Source organism: Mytilus trossulus, chromosome 12, assembly GCF_036588685.1.
Source record: "Mytilus trossulus isolate FHL-02 chromosome 12, PNRI_Mtr1.1.1.hap1, whole genome shotgun sequence".
In the NCBI taxonomy this organism is placed as follows: Eukaryota; Metazoa; Mollusca; class Bivalvia; order Mytilida; family Mytilidae; genus Mytilus; species Mytilus trossulus.
Window position 1 is genome coordinate 58,925,453 of NC_086384.1, and position 23,846 is coordinate 58,949,298.

A 23,846-nucleotide genomic window follows, 5' to 3' on the forward strand; every position below is an offset into this window, starting at 1 on the left:
AGTCCACCAATGGGTGTTAAATGCAGCGAGAAATTCTCGCACTAGGAGGTGGTCCTCAGCTGGCCCCTATATACATTTGTTTACTATAGTTCAGTGAAATTGGACGTCACACTAAACCCCAAAACATATAAATAAACTAAAATAAAGTCCAGTCAGCGGACAATACCCGAAGGTAACCAATGGGTGTTCAATGCAGCGAGAAATTCCCACACCCGGAGGTGGTCCTCAGCTGGCCCCTATATAAAATTGTATTCTTCAGTGAAAACGGACGTCACACTAAAAACAAAACATAGAAATGAACTAAAATAAAGTCCAGTCAACCTCTTTATCATTTGGGAAGATCTTCCTGGTCTTTGATCATCTGATGTCTCATTAAGTTTAAATCTTCAAGAGCTCATCTTTGAACTGTTTTTGAGACTCTTGAACTATAACGTGTATGTCTATCTTTATTACAAAAAGTGAAACAATATTATTCACCACAAATGAATTTTAACGATCTCCAAAGAAAATAAATGCATGAATTTATTACACCCTTCTTCAAACTTTTTTGCAAATTAGTCGACTTCTTTTATGCTTGAATTTTAACACGAAATTTCGAACGGAAGTTGACCAAACGTTACCAAATGTTGCTTCAACTTTATAAACAACACTGAAAAACATTTTATTTTATTCAGATCAAATTAAAACATCAGTTCTTAGACTTGTAGTTTAAACTAAAAATTGTGAAAGATAATTAAAAAAGTTGAAATTTAAACATACATCCGCCATTTTGGATTTTACCGGAAGTTAACTATATTTCCAGCCTTAATTTTAATGCGCAGTATGTCAACAAATAGTCCATTTTAGATTTTGTTATTAATCATGATAAAATATATAGAAGAAAGATATGTTGGTACTTATTATAAACATGCGCATTTGCCAAATTGGTAAAGCTGTGGTATTTGCATATACAAAAACATTATTGTTATAAGTTTACACGTTTTGCTATTGCTGGGGCCAAATAACACCATCCACCAAACCTCACTTAAATGTATGTCTTGATTATTCCTGTGTTAATTGTCTTCTTACTTAACATCACGATAAATCTGACAGTAAACGTATGTGTAAACAATAATCAAAAGAGATATATTTGTGGAAAACGCATTAACTTGAAAAACTTTTATAGTCATCAATCAAACTAATTCTTGTAAGTCTGAATAAAGGAATGCCACCCTTCCTAGTTGTTCCCTGGATATAAAGTAGAATATTCGAAAGACAAGACTATTGAGTTATAACACCATTTATACAAAAAAGTCATGTTGTAGTAACAAATAAAAAACGATTAGACGATAAAGGTTCAAATGGAGAATATTTAAATATTCATACTACCTGGATTTTGGTCATCTTGTGTAGTGTTGATTTTCGCTTTGTCGGGAATCTCTTTAAGCTGAAAACAAAATAAAAGAAGTTTAATTGAATACTAAAACAACATAATTACAATATAGCTTTACTATTCATAATGTTTTACTGAACATCTAACAAGTATGATAATTAGGGAGGTTATGCAAAAATAAAACTGTAAGGTATCTTATAAAACTACATGTAAACTTGTTGCCAATATAGTTACTGCATATGTATGCTTTACTGTTTTGGTGATCAGTCAGTAGTCAGTAATCCGTCACTGATAGGTAAAGTTCATATCACCAAGCCGTCACTGATAAGACAAGTTGATATCACCAAGCCGTCAAACTTATAATGGGAAGACTGGCTGATCGGTGTTTTTGGATTGAACTTTACTTATTACTGCCTCTGGATTGATACGTCTGCTGGGGGACATTTTGACCACGATTATAATTAGCCTAGCATTACCCTAGTAGCCAGTATTTTGATACTTGCATGAAAATACGAATATTGATTTGATTTGAATGCTGTTATAAAATTTCGGAAGAATTTTAAATCAAGGAATGTATCTCCCTAGTGCCTAGCCATGTCCAGCTTTTGCTTCACTGGTGCAGTAAAATGAGTACCGTTATTGTTTATGTTATTAGTAAGCACTGGATCTATACTTTAGCTGGTGTCTTTTGCCTAGTTCAGGCATAGAAATTTTTATATTAACTGATATTGTCTCATTGAAGTGGCGTTTAACAATTTTGAAATCATTTTAAGGAATGTATTATCCTCATGCATAGCTTCTTGTACGAGTTAAAATACCTTTTTGGTTTTATCAGCTGTTACACTTTTGTATTCGGTTTTTGATTTTCAAATATAAATTGGTCTCGAGCATACTTGATTGTCGAAATGCAGATCTGGTGTAGTTAAATAGGTGCTGTTAATGTTCACTGGGTTACTACATTTGTACCACTGGATTGATATATCTAATGGACTTTTAGTCCCAAAAGACATCATGAGACCACTCGCCAGTACTTCAGATTTATTGATCGGTCTCTAAGATCAGCACAGTAGTTTGGAAAATACACCAAATGTGAGAATTGACGATGAGCAAAGAGACGACCTATGTGGTACTGTTATACCACTGTCCCAGGTTAGGGGAGGGTTTGGATCCCGCCAACATATCTAACCCCGCCACATTATTTATGTATGTGCCTGTAATTCAGTGGTTGTCGTTTGTTTATAGGTAACATATCTGTTTTTCGTTATTTTTTTGTATATAAATAAGGCCGTTAGTGTTCTTGTTTGAATTGTTTTACATTGTCTTATCGGGGTCTTTTATAGCTGACTATGCGGTGTGGACTTGGATCATTGTTGAAGGCCGTACGGTGACCTATAGTTGTTTTAAATGTCTGTGTCATTTTGGTCTCTTGTGGACAGTTGTCTCATTGTCAATCCTACCACATCTTCTTTTTTTTGATATACATGTAAATAATTATTACGTTCAGAGCATCTGCGATCACCCATGGATATGGGTTGGGATTGTGTTGCTCAGTTTTAAGTTTTCTATGTTTAGTTTCTTACTGTATTTTTTTTGGTTGTTTTTAGTTTTATGCCATGGCTTTGTCAATATATCATTGACATGTAAGTTTGCGAATCATTCTGTTTGATTAAAAAAATTATTTGTGCATATTGAAAGCTTCATACTTGAAAAAAAATTACAAAATATTTCCGTAAATTAAGGATGTTGTAACATTGTGGGTAAATGAACGGTATTTGTATCATGTTATTGCAAAACACATTTAAATCATATATGAAAATACATTGATTGTAATGTTTTATTCGCAGAATGATAAGTTTATATGAAACGTCAAGAAACAAGTATTACACACTCATGGTACCAGAGAAATTAAATTTAAAATTAAGCAACATGTAGTTCATTACGTTATTATTGTTATCTTCTTTTAAAAATCTTGTCGAGGAAACTATGAATGAGAATTGATTATACATTCACTGATCCAGATCCAAAGTTATCAATTTGTATCTGAGTTTTTATGAATTGTGTGTTATTATTCTAAAAGTATGAATTCTGTCTCTACAAATACCTGAATACATTCTGAATCAATCCTCATATAATTTGTATTGATATATCCTTACCATTTCTGTTTTTGTGTTAATTTATTCTTAAAATCCTGAATTTTCATAACAAATTATACTATTTTTAATTTGTCTAGACATATTCTTTCCATTCTAATTTTGTCTTCGTATGTCTTAATAGTAAACTAAGGTACTCGGCTTATAATTTCATACGCCAGACGGGCGTTTCGTCTACATAAGACTCATCAGTGACGCTCAGATCAAAATAGTTAGAAAGCCAAACTAGTAACTACATAAGCAAAAATGAAAGACAGTGATACAAAGAAATGACCGTAGCACAATGACACAACGGCGGGATGTATAAAAGCCGAGCCCGTCAAAAGAATATTAAGACAAATGGATTTTAAAATTATTTTTACCAAAACCATTATCATTTTCCATTATCATTACAAATACCATTTACAACAGATCAAGCTAGTAAAGTTTAGTTACTTGGACTTAACATCTGAAAATTAACTTTTGATAGTATGAGATTTTGAGTTGTGTTCTTCAGAAAACACTTAGACAGTTGAGAATAAAAGAGGGACGAAAGATATCAAAAGGACAGTCAAACTCGTAAATCTAAAACAAACTGACAACGCCATGGCTAAAAATGAAAAAGAAAAACAGAAAAACAATAGTACACATGACACAACATGGAAAACTAAAGAATAAACAACACGAACCAACAAAAACTAGGGGTGATCTCAGGTGCTCCGGAAGGGTAAGCAGATCCTGATCCACATGTGGCACACGTCGTGTTGCTTATGTGATTACAAATCCGGTAAATAGTCTAATTCGGTAGGTCAAATTCATGAAAGGGAAGGGGATTGTAGTTACGACGTAAGGAACATATCCGATATCATTTCTGAAACGGTTATTCCATAACGGTCAACCAACTTGTGATGGCGTCCGTAAAATTTACGAAGGGATGATTTCAACTTCACCATTTGGAACTCTTGGTTTAATAGCTTCCTTGTGAGCAGTAACCTTCTACCAAGAAAATCATGATAGGAAATGCAAGCACGGGAATATCGTATCAATTGGGAGATATATACCCCGTATGCAGGTGCTGCTAGAATGTTGCTACTTAGTAATGGAAAGTTCACAGTTGGAAAGCTGAAATCATCTCTTTTGTCGTAAAGTTTTGTCTTCAACCGACCCTCATTGTCAATTTCTAGATGTAAGTCAAGATATGAAGCCGACTTAACTGTGTCTGTAGTATCCTTTATCTCCAATTCGATGGGATAGATGCGATCCACATAGTCACCAAATTTTGAATTGTTTAGAAGAAATAAAGGTACCGAGACAGAGTTAAGACTATATACAATGGGTCCAGATTATATTGAACTATAATAAGACTGTTAAGGATTCCATATGATAATAATGCTGTTTTAAAATCATACCTCATTCTTCATCCAAGGCGAACATATTTGGTCAGATCGATGCATTTGCTTATGCTGAACACAGAACCACTCCTTCTCGTTTTTCAATTTCTCGTATTCAAATGTGTTTTGAAAATAATAACCATCACTGCATTTTAAATGGAGTTTAAAAGATATTTTGACGCTATACCTCTCTTTTACATATTCCAATAGTTGTGATACCTCACTGTGTATTTTGCTGCATGTGCTTCTGAATCCCACATTTAGTTCGGAATACGTTACAACCTGAAGAGCAATTGTATCAGTTGACATGGTAACTAGAATCTTTGTACTACCAGATGTATCAATGTCAAACATACAGATACCACGATATAAAGCACTAGTATTTTCTACTGTGCTAGGGTGGTACTTTCTAAGAAACCAGGCAGACAGATGGTTGAAGAAAGAAGGTGGGAGAAAGTCAAATTTATAACAAAGCCAGGAAGATCTTTTACATTTTCCGTCAGAAATTCCAAATATTTTACATACATCGTCAAACGTGGACGATGGCATCATGCTTGGCATTATGTAATAACTTGAGTTCTCAATTTTGACTATTATGTCAAGTTTGTCCATAACTTTATGCAAATTATCCTTCATTCCGGAAAACTGACTTCCAGCTTTTGATTCAAAGAGTTTTGTTATTAGACTGTCACTTATTTTGCCTCTTTGTGTAAACAGACACCAGTCATCAAGGTGGTGCAATTCTCTGGTGTCAATCCTATCCGAGACTAAACATCGGAAAGCATCTGCTAACCACTGAGGATTCAATATGATCAAATCCGGTATTTTTTCGAAGAAAATAATGTTTCCTACATTATGCTGAAATCGTAGAAACAACAACAAATCACCCTCTTTTAGTATGTTGATATCAGGATGTTTAGCCAGTGTTGACATGTCATAAAAATTTATGAAATGTTTTCCATCGTTCTTATTTATTTCAATTAGATGTTCTAAAAGAATCCATTGTAATGGAAAAGAATTACCCCAATTTCCCATTTTCCGAGCAGTATCGTAAATTTCGTATCTCAACTTCTCAAATTCTTCGTCACTGTCTTCTGTATTTGACAGATAAAACTTGTTGTGCAAGTGATGATATTTGGTTTGAAATCCAAGAACTTGGTTCATTTGATCATTGAGTTCCTTTTCTCTCGTCTTAAAATCTGCCTACACAAAAAAGATATAAAAACCAGCAATTGTCATGATTGATACTATATCAATAATAAATGAAATGATTTGACTAGATTTTGAATCCCAATATATATAATCTATATCAACGTATCACCTCTTGGGTTGTGAAGTTCGGTGTGACTCATGTAAAGAGTACAGTATGTCTGCACATTAAGAAAACTTGCATCATCTCTTTTAAAGGCCAAAACTGTGTCATGTAACATGGACAACTTTCTATTTTAATCTTTATAACCCCTATCTCAAAGTGGCTTTTAAGTTTTCCAACCATTATTTCGATCGACAACCTATGTGAGGACCTATTTTCTTATGGTTTTTTTCTCGTTCTTAACATGCATGAAATACTTGCCACTGGGTGAAAAAAAAAAACGAATTAGTCCCTTATGAATAAAGAATATGTAAAATCCTGAATCTTTTTTTACAATCTCATTGAAGGCATGCCATTTTCTCTCCTATAAACGCACTTTTCTGGTATTGGAATTTAACTTCACATTTGAAATATTAGCATGTAAGAAGAGGAAATCGCACAATGCTAAACCTTAATCCTTGTCTCGAACATTGTATACCAGGTCATCATTACTAACATGTTATGTTTTCACAAATAACCTGCAATTAACGTTGAAAATTTTCGATAAATCGACAGGAAAATTATAAACCCTTCACAGAACAAACGTGAGAGGTGATTCGCATTCCTCAAGATATTTTGTTTTGTAAAATATTATTTGATAAGTTATGTCTAGGACAGCAACAACAAACACATACATATTTTACGTTACAGTAAACTCCTAAAGTGATGTGGTCTTTAGCGAGGCAAACATGCATGTTCCTGCCAAACAAGTTAATGTTTTATAATCCTAAATCCTTTTTGAACATATGTACTTGAACTTTATTTACAGTTTTTTTGTAAATATGCATAAATTTATTTATCGCTTTACTTTGAACAGGTATCGACTAATCACTTAATTCAACACATTTTTGTATGTTCGTACTTTGTTTTGTTAAGCTATTGGCCGATGTTGGTGTTTGGCTGAGTGCTCTTAAACAGGTTTGGCACAAACGTTCTAAATGTGCTTGTTTAAAAGAAGCCTACATTCCAATTGGTTTCTGTCATTATTGTTTTACAATATTGCTTTTTTTATCTTCTTATAATTAATGGTTTTCATTTTTTTCGCATGTTGTTATCATTCATATGTGTATAGGTTACTTATTTTAATGGGTTTTGTTGATTTTGTAAGGTGTACCTTAAAGCGATTATGCTCTTTGATCTTCTTTGGATGAATGTCTAAATAGCAAACATGTGTCTGATGACACTTTAATCACGAACAAATGATAATATGTCCGGTTTTATACAAAACTCAGATAGAAGTGATGAACAACGTTCTACAATTATGTTACCTTGCTATACTTATCCTTTCCAGTGAAAACTAATAGAATCGGAGGATCGAAGTGTCCATGATTAGATCGTTCGTCAGCCGTTCGATGGCAATGAATAGAATCAAACCAAAAATCGACATACTCTAAAAGAGATGAATATTGTTGAATAAATAACGTTCGAGACCAAATACGATACTTTGGATATGTACACTGACAGGGAAAAACAATGAAACCATGATTTATTTCTAACATAACTTACAACTATATTTAGTAGTAAATAAACAAATTTGAGGATTTCGTTTAAAAAAATATGTATTTTCAATTTTTTCTCTGCGTGTGAACCTCTCTCCATTTTCATAAAAGATTATGGTGTGCCAAAAAAAATCTCATATCGGAGAAATGTTGTTGTCAATTATAATTAAAACAATGTGTTTTATGTTTTACTGAGTAAGGTTTGCTCTTGTTTAGAGTGATAATAGGCAGAACATATATTGGTCTTGTCTGTAACACCTTATACACAACAGCACTAACAAGTATTTGAAGTAAAATAAGTGGGAAAGGGGTTCACATTGTAGGACATATATTTTGTCTTATCTGTAACACCTTCTATACAACATACACATTCTAATGAGCAATAAATAAATACACCAGAAGTAAAATTGCCATCATTTTTTTAAACAACTAATTAGTGACAAATTCATAAGCGTTAACGGAACCATATAGCATATTGGGAAATCTATTAAATTTTTAATTCGCACAATCCTTTACAAAAACTCAAGCAGTAAATGCCTACTACTTGTAGTAGTTATTGACAAAATTACTGCAACATTATAATGCTAACTTGTATTTAAGATGTAGGAACACTCTACAAAAGAGGGACGAAAGATATCAAAGTGACGGTTAAACTCATAAATCTAAAACAAACTGACAACGCCATGGCTAAAAACGAAAAAGACAAACAGACAAACATTAGTACAAATGACACAACATAGAAAACTACAAATGACATTCCATACTGTTATTTTAACAGAAAAACTTTCTCAATCACTATCTCATCAGAGTCAGCACACGAAATACAAACTACATTGAATATTAGATATAATCAGATATGAGTCAAAAGATAGAGGTGTCTTTTTTTAGTTGTTTTTTTCGTCAGTGACGTATAACCCACACTACTTTGAATGCATTATTTGTCATCCCTTTTTACGAATACATATATTTCTCTATGTTTTCTAGCTATACATTTATAAAGTATTGATTTCAAAATAGGAATTTATTCATTTTTAGTTTATTTAAATGTTCTACCAGGTTGATTATTTGTTTTATCCGCCATGTCCTTCAGGAATATTTTTGTTCATCATCAGTACACAAAAGGCATTTCAAAAACGACAAAAATCAAAATCTGGCACGAAAAAGTTATCTCCCTTTCACCAATTGTTTACCTCCGCCGGTCGGCGCTGTGGTCACACCAACCGAAATGGCGGACTTTTCAGATGGGTTGAAATGTTCTTTCGCCGCTTTTGCATGAACATCGGGTAGATTACATGATAAATACCCAAAGGAAAGTGAAGTAGAACTATTATCGGATTGCACAAAAGACATTTGCTCGCATTTGAAAACGAATAGACTGAATTCCGGTTACAGAAGTCGTTACCAAAACCGAAGGTCGTCTGATTGCCAGTCATGTGGGAATATTTTCCGAAACATTTTAGAGCGAATGACAGTAAGCCCATTCCATCGGTACTCCCTGGTGTTGTGTTGGCAGAGACAGAAAGCCACAAAATGCTCGCACCTGCACCATGCAGGATACGTAAACCGCACAGATGCATTTCTTTGGAAATATCCAGGGACATCTGGAAATATCCATGGAAACTGGTACACTTGTACAAGTTGGATTAGGTGAAAATAAATCTTTACAATCTAAAATTTTGCCTCAAGTACTAGTGTTTTCAAATTATCTAGTTGTTTCGTTTTTGCTGTAAATAATAACATAATATTATGTCCCAGTCCCCTTCGAATCCATTACAAATCACCCCACTGGCAAACCGCCCCACTTTTGTTTACCAACTGGCCCCATTTATGAAAAAGATAATTATCCTATTGAAAATAAGTTGGATATTTTGCCTCATTTGAAAGAAAAGGGTAAAAATCCCTCTAAACTAAGGTCTGCCAACTAGCAGCACTTCAAGGCACTTTTGAAAAATAATATTGGTCCTTTCGCCGAAAAACCCGCTGCTGTGTGTGCACTCAAAATAAAAATTATTTGCAATTTACTTGAACAAATATTGATTTTACTCAAATCAAGTAAAAACAAAAAATTAAATATGTTTGTCAAAAAATGAGTAATTGCTATGAATGCCAAGTAATTGTAAGTTATTACCTAGTAATTAAATTTTGTAAGTATTTTTTCAATGTAACTTAAGTAATTCTTTTAAAAAAACTAAGTATTTTTTTTCTATTTATACTAGGCAAAAAAAAAACAACGTTACATACTTATAAGATCATTTAATAGTTTTATAACTAAAACTTGATGAAAATTATTTAATGGAATAGTTAGCTAACATGATTTTGAAGAGAACAATACCAATTTTTTTTTTTAATTTAAAACAATATTGCACATATTCGGAAAATTTTAACAGGACGAGTACAGAATTCGGGTTAACTTGTCAATACCTTGTATGACCACCTCTTGCATTTATAACCGCCGGACACCTCTGTCGCATGGAATCAATTAAAGTCGAATACAAATCTTGAGGGATGTTGTTCCATTCCCTGAAAAGTGCTGTTCGGAGCTGGGTTAGCGTTTCCGGTGGATTTTAGCTATTTCTGATACGTCGTCCAAGTTCGTCCCAAAGATGTTCAATTGGTGATAAAGACATTGCTGGCAAAGGCAACACACGAATATGGTTATTCTCCAAAAAGGTAATCGAAATGTGTACCAAGTGACAACGGGTGTTGTCCTGCTGAAAAACGTGGTTAAAACGATGTCTTCGGAGAAACGGGAGAACAACAAACGGGAGAACAACTGGAGCCAGAACTTCGTCCCTATATCTTGTTGCATTAAAGTTACCAACAATGATTTTGAGCTCAGTGCGTTCCTGGTAGGTACTTCCGCCCCATACCATGATTTTGCTACCACCAAACCGATCTGTTTCCTGCACGCACGCATTAGACAATCGTTCATTGCGTCTCTGGTAGACCCTGCCGTCGCTAAATTTCAAGTTGAACTTAGATTCATCGGTAAACAGAACCTGCCTCCATGTTTGCCTATTCCATCGAATCCGGACCCGTGCTCATTGAAGTCGCGCCATCAAGTGACGCTGCGAAAGGATAGCTCTTATACCAACTTGACGCAATCGGTTACGAACTGTTTGAGCAGATATTCTGTTGTTATGTCTTCCGTGGATTTGTCGTGCAGTTTGTGAGGCGTTTACAAATCGACAAATCGTCGTTTCACGTGGCCTGCAACTACGGGGGCGATTATTTGTTGTGCCAGGATCTCTGAGACGAGTCTTCAGACTTCAATTTCTTTCAATGCGACCTTTTGTTAACAATCGTGTTTGACAAAATAAATGACAAAAAGGACAACTCGATTCCAACTCTATACAGGTAATTTTTTGAAAAAAATGGTTATTTGTTTGAAATCAGAAAATGACGTCACGATATTTTCAAATATTTTGGCCATGAGCATCACTGAAGAGACATGTATTGTCGAAATGCGCATCTGGTGCAAGAAAATTAGTACCGTTAATTTTATTTCCGATAATTTTAGAAATGAGTAAATTTGATAGATAAATCATTCAGGTTACTAGTTTTAATCATGAAAATATTTGAAATTAATATATGTGATATTTTCAAATTAAAAACCAATGTAACGTTTCTTCATTTGCCTAGTATAATAAGTAATTCTTTTTATTATAGTAAGTAATTCATTGAATACACATTAAGTATTTCTTTTAATGATAGTAAGTGATTATTTTAATACATATAAGTATTTCTTTTAATAATAGTTAGTAATTCTTTTAATACATATAAGTATTTTTGTTTATCAAATAAAGTAATTTTTGTAATACCATTAAGTATGTCTTTTAATAATAGAAAGTATTTTTTTAACATGTTTAATACACATTGAGTATTTCCAGTATGACAGTTCTTGTCCATTCGTTTTTGATGCGTTTTGTTTTTTGTTTTTTTGATTTTGCCATGTGATTATGGACTTTCCAAATTGATTTTCCTCTGAGTTCAGTATTTTTGTGATTTTACTTTTCCATTAATAAAAGTAAGTTATTCTTTGAGTATTTCTTTTAATATTCTAAGTAATTCGTGTACCTCTTGTAAGCCGTTCTTTTACTTATGGCAAGTACTTTCCGGAAATACAATTACTAGCAGCATTAAATTTATTTATAAGTTTTAAGTCATGCTTTTACATTCAAATTGTATATATAGATATAGGAAGATGTGGTGTGAGTGCCAATGAGACAACTCTCCATCCAAATAACAATTTAAAAATTAAACCATTATAGGTTAAAGTACGGCCTTCAACACGGAGCCTTGGCTCACACCGAACAACAAGCTATAAAGGGCCCCAAAATTACTAGTGTAAAACCATTCAAACGGGAAAACCAACGGTTTAATCTATATAAACAAAACGAGAAACGAGAAACACGTATATATTACATAAACAAACGACCACTACTGTACATCAGATTCCTGACTTAGGACAGGTGCAAACATTTGCAGCGGGATTAAACGTTTTAATGGGCCCAAACCTTCTCCTTTTTTCTGAAACAATAGCATAACATCACAACATATAAAAACATACGATAAAATATCAATTAGCAGACTTAACTCAATCAAAAAACGTATGATTACACAAAGAAAGAATAAATTTGATCTGCGTATATATATATTTAATATAATTACAGATTAGAATTAATTTTTACACTGTTTTCTTAAAAAATGCATCTAATTCGAGAAAGTAACATAACTTTTTAAAGAATTATCATATATATATACTATATCCTTTGTTATGATCCATTTCTATTCTTGTTTGTTGTAGGCTAACATGGGCTACATCCCCAGCAACTGTTTGTATTACATTTCATGTAATTGAACTAATACACAAAGAGTAGAAAAAAACATGAATACCCACAAAGTGTCCTTTTGAAAGGTTCTCATTTCCTTTCATTTCGTCAATTGTACAAGTATTTTAACAAACTCAGTAGACGTTTTGTTCAAATTCAAATCTGAATGATTTCCAGCTAATTTTCAAAATAGCTTACCAAAGTCTATTAAACCCTAATTCTGATTGGATGAACATTTTTACAGTCTCAAGTCAAAAACGACTTATTAAATACAGGAAATATGATATAATTTTGTACATTTATAATAAATAGTTAATTATCAATTTTAGTAAGACTAAGTCATGTAACTAAGTTAACATTATAAAAATTATATCAAAAATTAATAATGATAATTGGAGATGTTTTGATATGAAAAAAAAAAGTAATTCAAAATCAATTTGTTTAAGCATTTCGAAGTATTATCTAAACACTGGCTACTATTTTAATTTGGAATTATTTGAAATTATAGAATTTGCATAATGTTTTGTGCTCGAAATTTTAAATGAACAATGCATTTAATACGTGTTGAACTATATCTTAAACGCATTCTATTTGAAAAAGAGAATTTCTATTTTATTCTCTTTTTTTGGTGGTTTCAAATTCGGTTGACGATGTGAATTGAAATAAACACTTGTTGTCAACAAATCTATAAGATAATGGAAATGCGCTTACTTGATGTTATCAAATTTGAGGAAAGCTTCCCACTCAATGAAGAAAAATAGTCTTTTTGAATTGAAAAACGTACCAGTGGGGAAAATCCCCACATACACATATAAAACCAATAACATAAGAATGGGGAAATATCCCCACATTCACATATGCAACCAAAAACATCAGAATGCGGAAATCCCCACGATAAGATAATTAATAAGAAAATACAAGCTATTATTGCTGACCATCAAATGGGGAAATTTCCCCATAATCTCATTATGTTCAAATCATAGAAATATTGTTGACTATCAATTGGGGAAATTTCCCCATAATCTCATTATGTTCATATTAGATATTGTTGACTACAAATTGGGGTAATTTCCCCATAATCTCATCATGTTCATGTTAGATATTGTTGACTACAAATTGGAGAAATTTCCACATAATCTCATAAGATTCAAATTTACGGCAAATCAAATAATTGTTTGTACTAAAACTGTCATCCCAAGTCCTGAAATTTAGACAGCGTTAAGACATTTGACTTCTTATGAAACAAATGTGTACCAATGACAACTCTCCATCCAGGTCCCAATTTGTAAACAAAACAACATTATAGGTATAAAAAAAAGGTCTTCAACACGGAGCCTTGGATCCTACCGAACAGCAAGCTATAAAGGGCCCAAAATGACTAGCGCAAAACCATTAAATCGGGAAGACCTAAGGTCTAATCTATATCAAAAACGAGAAACGAGAACCACATCAACAAACGACATCTACTGAACATCAGATTCCTGACAAAATGTTTGAATATTTTGTTGTTATCCGTATAAAGAAGGCAGAATGATTTGAATACAGATTGCTTTTAAACACGGGGAGCTTACGTTAAATCGTCATCATTAGGAAAAAACCTCCTTCAAAGAGAAACAAATGATACCAGAAGAAAATTCAAACTCATAAGTCGAAAATAATCGAACAACGTCGTGGTTTAAAAAGATGAACGACAGACAAACAATAGTACACAAAACACAATATAGAAAACCAAAGACTAAGCAACAAGAACCCACAAAAACACAAAGGATTGTTATATTATTCTTACGAAAACCACAAAAACCACAAAACGCACACAAACAAGGAATTCAAATCTATGGCTGTTTAATCAGCAGACACTACCGACCGCACTTCTAAAAAATCAATTCCAATCAATTTGTTATACTTTATATCGATATTATCAAATATCAAATAGTTTTCCTGAAGCTGTTGATGGTCAGAAAATATCTATCCTGTATGTAAACGGTGATGATGTTTTAGTGAATTTATAAAAGTAATTCTGTTGATGATGGAACTCAATAACTTGCACAAAAATAAAAATGTTTGTACATCATAAATTTTAATATGCTAAGATTGTGTTTACTAATGACTATAAAAAGTGCTATATGACACATTGTTACATGTTTTAATATTGCAACTCTATTGAACAGCTTTATGTGCATAATATTGAAACACACTTGGCGACTTATAACTTATTCTATGCACATCTATCTATTGTTGATGATTTTTGTATACTTTTTCATCTATTTATTTTCGTCATTGGTGTTGTCTCATTGATGGTGTGATAATTACTTCTTATTCTACATACAGTTTGTCATATTAAATTACAAGCACATTCAGACCAAACAAGCTTAATCTGTGAATGTTTGTTTTTTTATCATTAAGATATCATGATAATGTCCCAATATAAATTAAACAATATATATAACCTTGTTCATTCTTGTATACATGTATACATATATAGGATCATTTGACTGATGTGAAATGTCTTTTGTTCAAGGACAAGGAAATAAAGCTTCCTTGTGTTGTTGATATTGTTTATTATATCCTGTTTTGAGAACATTATCAGATGACTTGTGAGTTTTTTGTAAGTTCATATATATATGAAAGTGTTTTGTTCAACAAAACACCTTCAGCTGAATCCATCTCGATGTTTTTTTTCGTAGATTCTGTAGACTTAACACTCTTACTTTGTTGTCGTCTGCAAATACGACTTTGTAACCTGTAAAATAGAGACTATCCAATCAAAGGGACAAAAAACCAAACACATATTAAGCATATTAAAATAAATCAAATATATCTACATCTTTCTTTTCATACGATGTTTCCTTGACTTTATCGAAATGTTGAATCCTTAGTGAGTCTTTTTACTTCGAATGCTATGTACATTGTTTCTGTTGATTAGACATGTGATGCTCTGTGTTCTCTCCAGATACGCCAATTTTCTCAGCCAATAAATGCAAACGGTAATTTTTAATTTAGACCGCTATTCGTTTTCCTGTTTGAATTGTTTTACACAGTCTAGTAATAGTTATAGCTTGCTGCTCAGTGAGAGCCAAAGCTCCGTGTTGAAGGCCGTACCTTGACCTATAATGGTTTACTTTTATAAATTGTTACATGGATGGAGACTTGTCTCATTGGCACACATACCACATCTTCCTATGTCTCTGATATAACCTAGGGTGCACATTGTGGCCTTTAACAACAAACAAACTACCTGACTATCAATCAATTCATTAATTATCGTTCTTTTGTAATCTCTCTTTGATTTATATCATGGTTTACCTGATTTAGTTTTTTCTAGGACTGTTGCGTTATACCATTTCTTTTCCCGTTTCCACAAGCTCCGAAATCCTGAGAAAAAATTTAAAACAATGTAATCATATTAAGAATTTCACCTCTGTTTGAATGCTGCTTTTAATTTTTTTGAAATATTATGTTAAAACTAGATAGGTATACAAAGATGTGGTATGATTTCTAGTGACACTATCACATTGACGTAGATTGATTTGGATGAAAGCAGCTATATTTTACTGTACAATATTCAACAATGAGCAATCATATGCCGTAGTGTAAACTTAAACTAGAGGCTCACCTTGGTCTATGTTAATATTAAACATTGTACACAGATAGATTCATGACAAAATTGTGTTTTGGTGATGGTGATGGGTTTGTAGATCTTACTGTACTAAACATTTTTGCTGCTTACAATTATTTCTATCTATAACAGTAGTTTCTGTGGAAAATGTTAGAGAAAATCTACAAATTTTGTGAAATTGTTTAAAACTGACTTTGAAGGGCAATAACTCCTTAGGGGGTCAATTGACTATTTTGGTTATGTTGACTTATTTTTAGTTCTTACTTTGCTGTACATTATTGCTGTTTACAGTTTATCTCTATCTATAATAATATTCAAGATAATAACAAAAAAACAGCAAAATTTCCTCAAAATTACCAATTCAGGGGCAGCAACCTAACAACCGATAATCAAATTCATCTGAAAATTCCAGGGCAGATAGATCTTGACCTGATCAACATTTAACTTCCTGTCAGATTTGCTCTTAATGGTTTGGTTTTGAGTTATAAACCAAAAACTACATTTTACCCCGATGTTCTATTTTTAGCCATGGCGGCCATCTTGGTTGGTTGACCAGGTTACTGAACACAATTTTACTAGATACCCCAATGACGATTGTGGCCAAGTTTCAATTAATTTGGCCCAGTAGTTTCAGAGGAGAAGATTTTTCTAAAAGACAACCAAGATTTACGAAAAATGGTTAAAAATTTACTATAAAGGGCAATTACTCCTAAAGTGGTCAACTGACCAATTTGGTCATGTTGACCTATTTGTAAATCTTACTTTACTGAACATTATTGCTGTTTACAGTTTATCTCTATCTATAATAATATTCAAGATAATAACCAAAAACAGCAAAATTTCCTTAAAATTACCAATTCAGGGGCAGCAACCTAACAATGGAATGTCGGATTCATCTGCAAATGTCAGGGCAGATAGATCTTGACCTGATTAACAATTTTACCCAATGTCAGATTTGCTCTAAATGCTTTGGATTTTCAGTTATAAGCCAAAAGCTGCATTTTACCCCTATGTTCTATTTTTAGCTATGGCGGCCATCTTGGTTGGTTGGCTGGGTCACCGGACGCAATTTTTAAACTAGATACCCTAATGATGATTGTGGCCAAGTTTGATTTTATTTGGCCAAGTAGTTTCAGAGGAGAAGTTTTTGGTAAAAGTTAACGACGACAGACAGACGACGGACGACGGACGCCAAGTGATGAGAAAAGCTCACTTGACCCTTCGGGCCTGGTGAGCTAAAATACGATTAAACATAATGTCAAACAAGAATGTGTCCACAGTACAAGGATGCCCCACTCGCACTATCATTTTCTATGTTCAATGGACCGTGAAATTGTGGTCGAAACTTTAATTTGGAATTAAAATTAGAAAGATTATGTCATAGGGAACATGTGTACTAAGTTTCAAGTTGATGTAACTTTAACTTCTTCAAAAACTACCTTGACCAAAAACTTTAACCTGAACTTCGCACTATCATTTTTTATGTTCAGTGGACCATGAAATTGGGGCCAAAACTATAATTTGGCATTAATATTAGAAAGATCATATCATGGGGAACATGTGTACTAAGTTTCAAGTTGATTGGACTTCACCTTTTACAAAAACTACCTTGACCAAAAACATTAATCTGAAGCGAATGGCCGCACGGACGAATGAACGAAAGGACGAACGGAGAGACAGACCAGAAAACATAATGCCCCTCTTCTATTGTAGGTGGAGTATAAAAATTTAAACGTGAATATCAACGACCGATAAATAGAAATGAAATCATAGATCACAAACAGCAGCCAAAACGACCACTAAATTACTGATTTCGGACAGACATATAACATGAACAAATGTGGCCCAATTTAACGTGAAGTAAAACGCAAACAATTATTTCAATCAATGTCACATGGCTGGAAATAACTTTAGATTATTTTTGAAGTTCACAAAAAATGCAAATGTATCATGATGTTCAGGGGTTTACACCCCCTCCTCACCTTTTCTGCGAACTGGATCCCGACCGGTTTTCGAAAAAAGCTGAATTGTTACACAACGTGCAAATCTGAACTTAAAAATAATATAAATATATGTTTTCTTTTGGGTGCTCGTTGATATTTAGCAGGAAGACAGAAATATAACGGTTGATAGCTTAAAACTACATTGCATACACATATTATAGATTTCACTGATTCACTTTGCCAAAGGCATTACTATCAAATCAAATATTATGAACATACCTCCAAGTTCTTGATCATGACATCTTTTTTCTGCTATAGTTTTCTCATTCCGTTTACATTCTTCAGATTTCTAAATTAAAAAAAATGTCATCCCATATATCAATATAAAATTAGAGATGTGGTATGATTGTCAATGATACGACTCTCCACAAGAGACCAAAATGACACAGAAATTAACATCTATAGGTCACCGTAGGGCCTTCAAGTTCGTAATAGAGGTAACGGTTCTAAGATATTTTGTTTAATGCAATATAATAATAAGATATTGATTACGATGAGTATTCGAAAAATTATGGCACTAGGAAAAAGATATCGTCTTGCAATTGATAGATTTTGGTATTGTTTTCTGTTTTTCTGTTATTGAATAATTTATTAAACATTTTATGTTATTAACAGTTTAAACATCAAGCAATTTTTAAAACTATAAAGACGTGAATTGGTGATCAAACAGTGTACCTCTTTTCATAAGGCATGCATCGGCTTTCTCTCACGATTAAACATGATTAAAAATACTTTGGCCGTGAACACTAGACTCTTATTTAATTATTTTGTTTCTGGCACTAAGGGTATCACATGCAACACTTTAACCCTTTCATTTACATATAAGTTCATATATAGCTATAAGTGTCAACATAGACTGGTTTATATATTTTTTAGGGAACTAATTAATGGTTACTTCTTTCTCTATAGTCTCAATAAATAGATAGTGCTGTAGCGATTCGGCTTGGTCTTTTTTTTTGTTTTTCTAATAAGATGATCTCGGAAGCCTGAGGAAATAAAATATAGGGAAAATTTTTGTATTTTCACATTAAGCATGTTTAATCTAATCCATCTCTTTAAATTTGTAAAAGGGCAAAGTCATACAAACAAGAAATATGTCCCAAAAAGATATTATTTCTAGTGAGCTTCATGGACAACCGTATTCTATGATATACTCAGTATTTCAGTTATTTGTGTTTATCTTTAAGCGTATAGGAAGAGTCAATTCAAGTCATATGTTGTCAAATAAATATTCATTTATCATGTTTATGTCAGGATGGACAATGATGGAATGAACCTCTCTATGAAATCCTTGATTACTTTTAGTTTCAATCTTAACCTGACAATATACGCTTTTAATATAGAATAATACCGCGGCGTCACACATCAGCGTATAGCTCCGACGTACGTGTTAAAATCATGTACGCTGCCAACACGCTAGTAACTTTGGATGCATTCAACCTGTCAATCACATCTGTAACGTGTGCTCAACGAGCTATAAGCGTGCATTTAGCTTACGAGAAGGCTCAGTGCAATGATAAAATCCTGAACCTAGAGTTTGGCTTTCTATATTTAAAATATAGTGCGGTTTTGGCTGCATCTTTTGAATGTCGCCGGAAAAATAGAAAATAATTTTATGCTCAAGGAAGCGGAAGCCAATTTTCCCCGTAAAACACGTTTTTCTGTACATATACATATGTATTCAATTGTGAGGGTTTTTCTAAAATTTGTATCCAATGTGATTTTAACTCTTAATCGAAGATTTCATTCTTATTCATTTATGAAGCATTGGAATGTGACAGTTCTGTACTAGTAATTTCAACTACAAGTTTTTATATTATTTCATTGCAACATAATTTATGCTTGCTCAATATCAGTTTATCTTTATTTATAATTGTTTTAAAATTATTCTTATTTTCGTTTATCCTGATAAATCTAAAATGATGTAACTGTTATTTCATTTAACTAAAAATGTAAATTAGTAATAATTTTGATTGTTTTTTCTTGACAATGCACATTTCCGTAGTACTTTTTTTTTCATAAAGAAAATATTTAAATTCATTCTTTTCAAATGACCGGCAAAATAACGTATTTACTGTTTTGCTGGAGCCAACTTAAAACCCCGTATATATATGCTATTGTGTCGGCTTTATTTCGACATTTTAACCAAGGCTGATAAAATAGCATATTTTATTATTTTGCCGACGCCTGAAAATTAGTCAATCATGCCTTAAAAAACAATTATAAAAACAATTACCTCGATCTTCTTATACTGCAAGGAGCTTTTAGCATACTCAATTTGTCCTTCAAAATCTTCAATCCCTTGGATATTCAGTTTGCCATTATCAATTTTCCAATTCACCATTGTTGTAACGGAGGTATATGTCGAAAACGAGCAGTTTGTTTGTTAGATGAGTGATTCCAATATGATATAAAGATAAATATATATACTAATGTGGTTGATGCACGTGACAGATGGACAGACATGTCAAATATCATTCTTGATCATTCACACGGTTTTTCCCCACAGGTGGTATTAACAAGATCCGATGCATGTTTCAAGATCTTTTGTGTAATCATACACTGCTAAATGTACGCCCTAAATGTATCCGTGTCATCGATATAAAATAAACATTTAGAAACAAACACTGTTTTGTTTTATAAGTTTCTTAGTAGGATTGGATAAATGCTCTGTTAGTAACTCAGAAATTACAGTATTTAGACTACATCTAAAGTGCTTGTTGTCACTAGTACTAAGGTTCTTAAGGTCTCATCATTATATATTTTGATAGATGCATGTATAAGAAAAACATTAAAACGCTTTGACTGTCTTGCAAATTCCGATATTTCAATTTGAACATTGCTACCTGCTTTAAAATAACAAATTTCAATTAAAATCAATATTGCACCATTTAACTTTTAAATGCATTTTTTAAATATTTGGGTAAACAAATGGTTTGTCCAGCAGATTTTTCTATCAAAAGATGCCATTTTATCCGGGCACTCAGTATACCACAATTAAAATGAGCAGCCACAACAACAAATCATCTGTTTCTATCACAGTTTCATACTTTTGTCAGTTCTTTACGGATGCTTACTTTGCTGTTTCGTAAACTGCATTACATCTTTTAACAGACGTCTCAAATAGCATTTTTTTTAAACAAAAATTAAAATGTAAAATGTAAAGCTATAAACTACATTCTAGGAGCAAACTTACACGATTTGATCGTGAAGGTCAATTAAAGTGTGTACAAGTGATATTAAATGTGTAACTTCAAACAATCTTTTTGAACATGCAGTTTGTCAGTTCCAAAACGACCGATTCCAAAACGTATGATTTTATGGTTGTATGCATGTAATAAGCAAACACCTTTTACGTATTTCGTTTCGAATCTGTTAACATCAGTATTCAATTAAAGCATTTCTAGGCAAATTCTAGGGAAGAGGATGGACCAAACCCCTTTATTGAATCATAAACATATAGACTTTTAATCTGATCCACTCAAACGTTAACTAGTTTGTGTCTCTCTAAAAACTTAGACCTCAACGCATTTTACCGCTGTCACGCATTAGCTTAAGGGCATACGATACAGTTTTGAACCTGTATTTACAAGTTGATGAAAATTTGCATATAGGCTATTTTTTACTTGATTAAATCAAATATGCAATGAAAAATATACCTTCATGTGCTACTTTTTGAGAAAAATGAGGTAGAAATTTTGTATATTTGCTCAGAATTCAGATTTGTGACCGTATTTTCATTTTCGAGGAAATACGTAACTGTTGTGTTTTAAAGGATAAACACAAATTGTTTTTCGTTAAGTAATCGGTAATTTCTGTATTTTATAAGTATCATTAAAATTATGCAATTTTTATTCAGAAATAACTCTTATATATCAAATGTTCATGAATAGGGAAAAAAACGTAATTTTTTGCTGCATGTTTATCAAAATTCCAAAAATTACGCTATTTGCAGTTTTATCAAATTTTGGTCACATAATCTCCTTGCAAAATAAAACAAATTGCCGTTTTTAAAAATAGGGCTCTATGCTCTCGTTTTCAAATCACATTAGTTTGAATGACAAAAATCAGTCCAAATATGCATCTTTTCCCGATATGTCATAGTTTGACGTCGCGAAAATAACATTTTACGTTAGCAACATCATTACCTCCACTGTAACTGTATCCGTACAGAGAAAGTTGACCAAGAGTGCATTATTTTAACACATAGCATGGATGCAAACGGCTAAGCGCGCACATGTTTTGATCATTTGTTTTCTTATATATACGCTTTCAAAGTTAACATAAGCTTTGACAAACTATACACTCGCTAAAAATGAGTCTACAGTTTGTCCTTCATCGTTTGTTAGTACAAATGCTACATTTGTTTTTTAACTTCAGCCTCATTAAACGATGTATTTGTGCAACTTTTGTAATAAGTCTGTTTATCAACACCATGTGCATGGATTATTGAAAGTTCAAACAGGGTCAGTAAACGCTAATTAAACGCTGTACGTGTTTCTATACTGTTGTAGCGTTTATAAGCAAACGATAACAAACGACACACAATGTTTAAAAAAAATTGGTTAGAAAGAAATGCACTCCAAGTTCGTATAAGTGCTGAACGCTTCACAATCGTTAGACGCGCGTTGCATTAGTTTGAAGTAAGTCGAAATATAAAAGTATACACTTGGTAAAATCTATAACTCCAGAAAAATTTTATGCAGCAAACACATTTTCATCTAGCTCTAGCGTTGGTCAAGCGTATGTCTGTTCGCTACACACACGTATTAAGTACGTTACAAGGGCGTTGGAAAACGCTATATATATATATATATAAACGAGTCTAAATTGAAAACTACGTTCAAACCTATGACTGCGTTGGATAAAAACCGCAGTTTTTATACGTGTGCATGTCAAACAAATTTCGTTGTAGAAGGGTCTAAAAACAGCACAAACAACATTTTCCAAAAGACCAAAAGAGTGAAAAAGTATATTTAAACAAAACGCATTTGACTAACAGGTCGAACAACTGATGTTCTTTAACCCTGCTGACTGCCATTGGCGATTGCCAAATAAAATTGATCACAAGATGTTACAAAATGGATCCTAATATAAATTTAATACGTCACAGAAAAAAAAAAAAATATATATATATAAGTTTGAAACAAGTTTAGAGAACGTTGTTTACGCGACAAGATAGTTTGACCTATACTTTGACTTTTACTTGGGCGAATGCGGGCCTGTTTGTAACATATATATACGCCTGTCGTAGTTTCAGCGCTCCATGAACGTACTATATAAAACGCACCTGTGGCGTATTCAAAAAGTATTCTGACATTCGTATTTAAAACGTACTCTAATATTCAACGAAACTTGCTCTGACATTTATAGGGCCATATGTCCGTGAATTTACAAGACCATATGGATACAGAAGTAGTACAAACACCCATATATAATAACATGTCCGAGAAACGCCGGCGGCATGGTACGACTGAGACACGTCTCATATACATTCAAATGACTTTTTGCTATATGTAGCTATAGTTGCATCTAAGTTAGAGACACGACAGACATAAACCATCATACGTTACTAGAACGCCAAAACGCTTATGTACGCTTCTAGTACGCCCTAAATACGAATAAAGCTCGTTTTGCACACGAAACAGATGTG

General features: G+C 32.9%; 2 protein-coding genes across 2 annotated transcripts in view; both read right to left on the reverse strand.

Moving 5' to 3' along the window:
- Positions 1–1,351: 1,351 nt before the first annotated feature.
- The window catches only part of LOC134692641 (uncharacterized), a 65,104-nt gene continuing 42,609 nt past the window's right edge, over positions 1,352–23,846 (reverse strand). Inside the window, exons 9-11 of the mRNA XM_063553100.1 lie at positions 7,512–7,633; positions 4,911–6,095; positions 1,352–1,426 (exon numbers count right to left, since the gene is read on the reverse strand). Of these exons, the coding sequence (XP_063409170.1) occupies positions 1,352–1,426; positions 4,911–6,095; positions 7,512–7,633 (1,382 nt within the window). The remainder of the gene's footprint in view (positions 1,427–4,910; positions 6,096–7,511; positions 7,634–23,846) is intronic.
- LOC134692942 (uncharacterized) lies at positions 14,804–20,580 on the reverse strand. Its single transcript, XM_063553587.1, has 4 exons — positions 20,430–20,580; positions 18,413–18,482; positions 15,878–15,946; positions 14,804–15,314 (listed from the first exon to the last, which is right to left on the reverse strand). The coding sequence occupies exons 1-4, from the start codon at positions 20,535–20,537 to the stop codon at positions 15,211–15,213; spliced, it is 351 nt and encodes a 116-aa protein (XP_063409657.1). The 5' UTR covers positions 20,538–20,580; the 3' UTR covers positions 14,804–15,210.

Bases quoted from the DNA above. Each gene is read 5' to 3' on its own strand.
- LOC134692942 (XM_063553587.1), bottom strand. From the start codon at position 20,537: ATGGTGAATTGGAAAATTGATAATGGCAAACTGAATATCCAAGGGATT. The intron at 18,483-20,429 runs GTAATTGTTTTT...TTTTTAATTTAG, and splicing joins TGCAGTATAAGAAGATCGAG to AAATCTGAAGAATGTAAACG. The intron at 15,315-15,877 runs GTAAACCATGAT...TCTATTTTACAG, and splicing joins CCTAGAAAAAACTAAATCAG to GTTACAAAGTCGTATTTGCA.